General features: G+C 38.2%; 1 protein-coding gene across 1 annotated transcript in view; it reads left to right on the top strand.

Annotated features, from left to right (window-relative positions):
* The window catches only part of smpd3 (sphingomyelin phosphodiesterase 3), an 83,226-nt gene that overhangs the window by 30,846 nt on the left and 43,283 nt on the right, over positions 1-9,097 (top strand). Inside the window, exon 2 of the mRNA XM_023397464.2 lies at positions 5,136-5,887. Coding sequence (XP_023253232.1) covers positions 5,586-5,887 — 302 coding nt within the window. The 5' untranslated portion in view covers positions 5,136-5,585. The remainder of the gene's footprint in view (positions 1-5,135; positions 5,888-9,097) is intronic.

Genomic DNA, 9,097 nt, shown 5'->3' with positions numbered 1-9,097 from the left:
ACTATGTCTACATTTTGAGAAAGAATTATTTGTCTCCTTTTTACGGTTTGGCCGCGAGCTCGAGTTAAAAATAAAAATAAAGGTTATTTTTTACTGCTTCACGCACTCTAGCCAACTGACGCTTTCGCTCTAACTTTGGAGAAAAAGTGATTTGCACTCCTCCTTTGAGTGCTCACAGTTTGAAAAGTTTACATGTTATGTAAAACAGTTGTTGTGTTTTGGAGAGAGCAGAAGTTTTCCTCCGTTTTATAGTTTGAATCACATTTCTACGTGCAGGTATGAGAGAGCTGGGTGACTCAGAAAAAAGGTGAAATTTTGTTAAAAAAAAGGTGAAATTTTGTGGGTTTTTAAAGAAAATTCCAATGCATTCCTAATGCATTATTTATTCCCACTATTTTGGGAATAATTTTGGGAAAAATTGGAATTTTAACACCAAAAGTCATAGCACCTCTTTTGGGATCAAGACGCACGTTTTGATGTATATATTACCGGGGTTTTCTCAAAGCTGTGGGATGAGTTACTTGCCAAAATTTGGCGGAAGAATAATAATAAGCCTGAGGAATATTAATAGATGCTCCGACCCGAGCCACTCCTCTCAGCTATTCTAGCTGTAGAGGAGTGGCTCGGAGCTGAGCACCCGTGGCACTAAATTAACCATGTATTTATTTATTTTAATGAAATTATTACTACAAGTATGGCTATTATTATTATCATTATAGCAACCAGTCTGGCAGTATATCCAGCTGTTCCTGGTCTCTCTTCTCTCTCCACAGCTGAATTGAATTGAATTGAATTGAATTGAATTGAATTGAATCGAATTGAATTGAATTGAATTGAATTGAATTGAATTGAATTGAATTGAGTGTGACAGGCAACTGTTTGTCGTTTAAAGTCAAAGGAGATGATGTTTGCTAATTATCCTGCTCCAATCCAACCTCATAGCAAAAATGTCATTTTTTTAATCTAATATTATAGTAAATGCATTATTTAAAAAAAGGCTATTAATAAGCACTGAAGATACATCTGTTAAGTTATTGTTCAGTTATCTGTACATATGTGAGAATTAATGTATGAAAAGATGAAGAAGGCCCATTGATACCACACCTGCACACCTAATTTTCCGGTGGCATCTTTGTCAGTCTGAATTTTTGTGAACAGATTCACAGAGAGTTATCACCCCACTCTGCATGCAGTTCCTGCATGTTTTGGTTTTCCAGCCAGCAAACTCATTTCTTTTCAATCTCATTTTTAGCCGATGCAGGCACCTGTTTTCAGTATAAAAACCCATTGTATAGTACCTACTCGGGTCCGAATGGCAGGCTGAAGTTAGCAGCTGGCTGTCATTTTAATAACATTTAAATAAACAAAAGACTGTTGTGTCTGTGTCTGAATGTGTATGTGCCTGCTTTTGCCACTAAAATGTCTACCAACATACTCCTGGATCTTGTGCCGTCGTTGTTGATTTTTTGTCTCTCCTTAAAAGCTCATGTATTTGGATATGAATTGTGCACTGCTGCTAACCCTGATAAGTTTGTGCCAGCACATTTTCATCAATCAGCTGTGATTGCTGTGTCTTTTTCTGGGTTTCTGTGTGGATCCAGCTGCATATCCAAACTGAAAAGTCTTCACATGATCTGAGACAAACAGTCTTTTGAAAAGTGGAAGCCTTTTGCGGGCGACTTTAACACAACATCATAAAAGAAGCATAAAATGAACAAAGCCTGTATTGCAGTTAAAGGTAAACGTCTCCCTTCTCAGTTGGTCAGCTTCACCCTCCACCACTTGTCAATCATCTTAGTGGTCTCTGTGCCAGCATCCAAGGATGAAGGAAAATGCAGCCAATCAGCAATAATCAAAGCAGTGCTGATATTTTACTGAAATCAGTGGTTTTCTCTTTTGTACCACTTTCCTCCTTTGTTGACACACAGTTTCTCCAAACCTTTACTTTGAAACCTGCTCACTCCAGGCCATGCCTCTGTGGTGCAAAAGATATATGTAGAGAATATATCTTGAGCGTGAAAATTAAATCTTTTGGAAATAGGGAGTTCCCAAAAAGATATAGATCAACATTTCGGGAAACAGACTAATTCTTGTCAAGAGGAAGATGAAAATATTGATACTCCTCTCATGCCTGCCTAGTAAATGTAAAGCTAGTACCAGTATCTTAGCTTCGTTTAGCTTAGCTTAGCTTAGCATAACTTGGTGGAAAAAATGAAAGCAGGGGAAAACAGACTCTATCCAAAGCTACTTACCAGCACCTCTAATTACGTGTTTCATCTCATGTTTCTAATCAGTGCAAAAACTGAAATGTTAAAATGAAAAACAATAATTTCTTTTGAATTATTTAATAGACCCACAGTGAGCCATAAATAGCTCCTTTTAATGCCAGGCAGCAGGCAATGAGAGAATTTGTCTGGATTAGTGTTTATGTAGGGAGGTCATGATCACTGAGTTTTTCTCTGTCTGCTCAGTCCTCTGTTTATGCCAAAGCGATACCAGAGTTTCGTTAGTTAATAGGCAAATCAATGCTTCACTGATTACCATCACTGTCATATTCACTTTCACATATTCATATTCACTTTAATACTGGTCACAACCTCAGTCCTTAGTATAAATCACAGACTGCCAATGCCATGCTGCATTTACCTAGTTAAGAGTACTGTCTGTCAACCTGCTAATCTGCCAGACAATCACACAAGTCGGAAAGCCGTTCAGACAGCAAAACAGTCTGTCAGTCAGTCAGCTGGAGGCACAGCAATCATACCAGTCGGGTGTAGTGGTGGGTCAGCAGATCATCTCCTCATCTCTCTCAACCAGACAACCAGCACAACAGGAAGTCAATCAGTAGCAGGCATCAAAGTCATCTTACTAAACAGGCAGCTGTTCTGTCATAACATGAATCGTTACTGTACACAAAGGTTTTCACTGTACAGAAGAAGATTACTAGGATAGAGGAGTCAGTGATTATGGTTATTCTGATCGAAATGTGCTTTTTCAGAGGATGAGCCTGTCACACAAAAGAGTCTCAATTTTGAAGAAAATAGCGTACTGACAAATGGCTCACGGTGCTGTTGTGGTAAAAAAGTGTTTATATCTTGAAAAGAAAAAAGAACAGACCGTGGATGCAGAATTAATTTATGATGACCGTGTGTCATCCTTGTCCTGTTTTTTTTTAATTGGGAGAATGTGTAGCTAAAGTGTGGTCAGTGTATACAGTCAACATTGAGGTTGAAAGAATAGATTGTCAACCAATTATTGAAAATATATAAACACATATGACAGCATTATCTTTTCTTTAAATTTCACAGGTTTGTTTACATTGTTAGTCAACTGGATGACGACTATATTGCAAACTATCATAATATTTGACAGTTGTTCCATTAGTACAGTTGATAGTGTTATTGGAGACACTGCTAATGCGTGTTTTAATGTGGTATGAGCATGTAACATGTATGAGCGCGATGTGTGTACAACATATGGTGAGTTTCAGCTTGGTGTGGTTTGATGGATCGTGGCGTCACTTTGTCATGCTATAGATGATACATTGTGTTATGGTTGTCCAACTCTGGTGGTCCGGGTGGGGTGCATGAGGTTACGTTAGGGTCAGCACTCTCTCTGTGTCTTTCTAAAACCTAGCTGTTGACATTAATCAATTAATCAATTCATAATTTTTTAATACTGAGGGAATGGATTTACTTCCCACTGTGGCTTGACATGTTATTACAGTCAGTTGAAAAAACATGCATGGACTGTAATTTCTGGTTAAGTCATCTGTGAGCAGGAGGAAAATGAGATCTTTTGAACAGTAGTGGTTAGTGTCACATTGATAGTTATTCTCTTTGTTGCCTTATTACATCTACTTCTAGGAAGTGTTTCCACATTTTCTATTTAAAAAAGGACCTTAATTATTAAAATGTGATGGATGCATAATTTCTGTTGCTACTGTAGTGGAACAGCTTTTACTTGTATTTGTGCTCTAACAAATTAGCAACTGTTTAATTACATTTATCTATACACCCAGTATGTTACATACTTTGTAATGAGACAATAAGCTAAACTAATGTAACATGAAATGTTCTTTAATGAAACCTTGCACCCACTTAGGTTACAGTTTTGTTTTGTGTTGTGCTGAAACTAGAATTAGACTTCAATGTGCTGTAAGTTTTTGAATAATACCAAGATAAAATACATTTCCGGGCCTGATCTGGGCCAACTATCGCACATACAGCTCAGTTTTGGGAATGGCAAATGTCATATGGGCCAGATTTGGCCCATATGCAACAAACCAGTTTTAGGGTGAGTTTTATATTATGACAACAGGACCAGGTGTGTTGTTTTAACTTTCTGTTTTTACTTGTTACTTTTTATTATTTTTTCTTTTTCTGTTTCCATTAAAGTCATTGCAGGGTGAAAGAGCTTGAGGCTATTTTGGTGCTCTTTTGCATGTGTGATTTAAAAACTGACCATTTTAATGCTGTAGCCACAAATAGTGGATAGTGTGAACATATTTCAGTAAGGAAAAGCAGTTGTGTCTTCCATTTTTCCATGGCCTGAATCTGGACCATATAAGGCATGATTATCAGATGATATTGGACCAATTCTGGTGCACACACGAAAAATATTCAGCCAATACCAGAGAATAGCAGAAGTATATGGGCCAGACCCAGCAAGGGACTTGGGTATATGTTGGGTCAAAAGTTTCATTTTGCTATCTGGTGTATTCCAGTAACTACATGCTATTAAATATTAATTCTGATTTTTTTTATATAGATCCATTATAATGTTTTTCATCCCTCTCTTAATTTGGAATGGTTTTATTCAGTTCACAAAAGGTTAAATTGGCAATATCAATGTTGAAAACCTGGATGTCTTGTAATATATAAGAATAAAAATAAATCACACTTCAAAAGAATTCTTCTGTTCGAAAGACATTTTTGCCAGTGGACTCACAAGCACAGCATTTGAACTTACAATTATCTGTCTGCATTCACAAACATTAGGACATTTATGACGTCCATTCTGCTCCCAGCATGCTTACATCTGAGCGAGTTAATCACTGTCATCCATTTCTCTCTCTCTTTGCCCCTCCCTGTTTTCTTCCTGTATTCTTCTATCGATCTGCTCACTTCCTCCAGGTCTTGAGGAAATGGTGATGTTTAATGGCAGCCTCCGCCTGAGGTTGTTGGAGTCCTAACAATCATAGAGCCATCATCAAGGGAAAATCTCTCATCATGGCAACCTCCTACCTCCAGCCTGCACTCCTTGACCCCTCCTTTAGAGGCTGTAATTGCTGAGGGAGGGTTAGTGAGAGTAAGACAAGCTTGCCTGTGAAGACAATCTTCCAAATCATGTAGTGTAACTTTCTCCAAGGAGGGGGGAGGGTCTACAATTGAGTCTGATTTATTTTTTAATTATTGCTGTTTATCTCCGGAACAGATTTGTACTTGGTTAAAAAGTTTATGTGTGTGTGGATGGAGAGTGCGAGGTGAGGAGAAAGCGACAGAGGAAGAAAGAGAGAGAAAGAAAGAAAGAAAGAAAGAAAGAAAGAAAGAAAGAAAGAAAGAAAGAAAGAAAGAAAGAAAGAGATGGTCCTCCACACCACCCCTTACTCCAGTGCCTGTTTGCACTTCCTGGATGGCTTATCATGGAGCTTGGTGTTCCCCTGCTACTGGCTCCTGGACCGGCTCCTGGCTTCATGTGTGGCCACCTCACTGGAGAAGCGCCAGCGCTCCCAGGACCCCTGCTCCTTCCTCACCCTGTGTGTCCTGATCTCTGCACCCTTTTACCTGCTCCTCCTCCTCGCCTCCCTGCCTTTTGCCCTTCTGGGCTTCATCATCTGGGCTCCCCTGCAGGCCATCCGCCAGCCCTACTTGTACACCTACCGCAGGTTAGTGTTGATAGTGAAAGTGACTTACTACTTCTAAAACTATTTCTTGTTGTCAAGTTACATATCAAATAAGACAATTGGAAACATTTATGACAAGACTGTGTGTTGTTAGTGCTAGTGTTTTTCAAAATTCAGACTGCATGCCACATAAACCCTACAATGTCTCATTCTCCTCCCTGGGTTCTTCTGCTCCACTAGGTATATATACTATATGTGTTGTGTGTTGTGCCAGTTCACACTTAAAAAGAACTAGTTCCAAGTTCAGTTCATACAGATGAAAATTAACTAGTTCACGTTAATAGTTCATTTTTAAAAATTTTGAACAGTTCAAAAAATGAACTAGTTCACGTTCATTTGTAAGTAAATAAAGGCTGATATTCTTTTTCAATAGAACCTCCTTCTACCCATCCATCACCAGCTCCAAATCATTGCCACTCCCAAACTAAATGAGTTATTGTTCACCACTGAAGAATCACAGACATGAGTTACATTTAAAATCCCTATATAAATATAATCCTTCTATGTCTTCGCTTGTTTGTTCATGAAACTGCTTCAAATGCTCAAACAAATTGGCTTCAGCAGTAGTAGATGCGTCTGTACCGTCTGCACTGTCTGTACCGCTAGCACCAGCCAAGCTGGGCCATGCGGTGTGCCGTAAAACTGTCATAAAAACGTGTCATAAAACTCCAGTGAGAGTGAGAGAGAATTTGTAAACTGATTCGTTCAGTTCAGGCACAACGCTGTATACATAAATACATGTATACATATATATAGTGTTGAGTGACCATGTTGTACCTACAATGCATGACTGGACACTGAGGCATCCATAGTTTCATTTTGGTTAAGGTTATGAGAGGATTGTGGTTTTAGTTAAATGTTAATAAAGTAAACATGTCATGTGTGGTGCTTCAAATCACTGCTGACTTTTTGTACATTGAGTGTTATGCAGAAACGTTCATTAAAAAATATTCCTCACTATGTTGATAAAAAGAATTATTCAGGGGGTACTATTATAGTATTAAATGTGTTTGCTGTTGCAGTTAAAGTAGTACTATTTTTGCAAAGAAATGTCTGAGTGGATATTAAAAAGGTTTGAAAAAAACAAAATGTGACAAAGTGCAATAAAAATGGACATAGCAAATAAGTCATGACATACACAAAGCATGTGACTTAAACATCACGCATAACTGAAGAAAAAATGGTGGTACATGAAAACATCAGATATTGTATACTGTAAACTTCCTAGAATTAATGCATGAAATAAATATAAATTCCATATTTGAAGATTTGAGTGGGACTCACACAAGTCGGAAAGCCATTCAGACAGCAAAACAGTCTGTCAGTCAGTCAGCTGGAGGCACAGCAATCATACCAGTCGGATGTAGTGACTCTGGAAATTAAGTTGGAAATTGGATTAATGTTTGGTGACTTTCATGGCCATTCAAGCCTTGGTTCAGTGACTCTTGATTTTATCATCAATAAAAACGATGTCTGTCTTAGAAAATATATGGTTCTATGATGGAAATTAAAAAGTTTGTGACTGTCTACATCAAATATATGAATAGACATTGATTATGAATCCAAAAAATTGCTTTTCAGTACAAAAAATCAAAATTCAGTTAAAATAGATCAAACTGATGGTAATAAAATAAAGCTATAGCCTTGTTAAATTAACAATGAAACTACTGTAATATGTTGAGTGACATTGAGGATATCATATAAAAAAAAAATTCATATAGGAATTAACAGTTTGTAAAAAATACTCCTGTAACCAGCATTTTGTTTAGATGGGAATGGACATAATTTTAAGTAGGCTTTAACAGATGATTGGCAATTTACTCTATCACTCAGTCATCAATATGAATGCGTGTTAAACGTGATTGGATAAAAACACCATTCATCAGTGGTCTTTCATTCTGATTTTCAAACTGGCTTTTCTGGAAAGAGCCTGTTTCATTGCCAGGTTTCTCCAGACCTACACATCAAAATGACTTTCTGAATCAATTTGAGATGAGAAATAGGCCATGCAGTTGCAGGGTCATGCTTCATTTGATATCTAGAGAATCAGTTGTTCACATAGTTCGGAGATTTGAGGAAGCAACAAATGGAGTCATTATCTACTGTAAATTGTTTTCACATTGGTCTGGCTCCTAGCTACCGGGGTCAATCAGTTTTCAGGGGGTGTTTGGTTGTTTAAACAACCAATGGCTACCCACCATAACTGCAAACTTTGAAATACTGTATTTAGCTGTTTACTGTGGAGGAGCAGCACTCTCTGCCAGTAACTTAGCAGATTCCCCAGTAAAACACAATGTAAAATTTGATAGATGATCCTTTTGCTATCTGTTATTGAGACTGTCCTGTGCAAAATGGTGCAGCAGCTTATTATGACCCATAGTTACGTTTTGTTGTTGGCCGACATCCAGTGGACATCTAGTGGCCGTAGTAATTATGACACGAGCAAAGGGAAAAGTGCAGTGACGCAGTACATACAAAGTCCGTGTTAGGAGGAGGTTGGGGTGGATGGATGAGTCAACAAAACACAGGAATATGACACAGGAGATCAGTTTTCAATTCCCATGTGAAACCAGTAGTTTACTGTATTATGTGCATGCAATGCAATTATATTCAAGGAATATATTACTATCCTGCATACTTGTATAATGATAGTGCATTCACACTATTGTAATTCAAATCTTTTTTTTATTCTTATGTTTCTTCCGTCCTGTTTTTGGGGCTTAACTTGTCCTGGTGTATTTCCATTCATGGTTCTGATAGGAGTTGCTGTTTTTTCCGAAATATCAGTCGTTTGAGAAATCACGCTCAGCTTGATGTCAAGTTTGTGTCTTCCAGGTAGACACAGCTGTTCAACATGGCTCTTTACGGGACTCTTCGATCTCTTTGATGTTTCTAAACACAGCCACACACACACACACACACACACAAACATACACACACACACACACACACACGCTATTAACACAGTATCAGAACGCAGGCAGAAATGGACAAAGCTGATTCTTATTGGCTAATTGGATTCATTAACTCTTAACTCTCCCCTTCTACTCTCAAGTAAATGAGCATGTATAGGGCAAATCAGCACTGTGTATGTGTGTGTGTGCTTTTGTGTGCATGTGCTTGTGTACAGTGGTGTAGTCTACTTTATTGTAGTGGGTATTGCTACCCCCCCCCCCCCCCCCCCCCCCCCCC

The sequence above is a fragment of the Seriola lalandi genome, unplaced genomic scaffold (genome assembly GCF_002814215.2).
Source record: "Seriola lalandi dorsalis isolate HSWRI2012SDOR001 ecotype SW California unplaced genomic scaffold, Sedor1 jcf7180002055008, whole genome shotgun sequence".
Taxonomy (NCBI): Eukaryota; Metazoa; Chordata; class Actinopteri; order Carangiformes; family Carangidae; genus Seriola; species Seriola lalandi.
The sequence above is the reverse complement of the archived record's forward strand: the minus strand, read 5'-3'. Positions and strand labels throughout refer to the sequence as shown.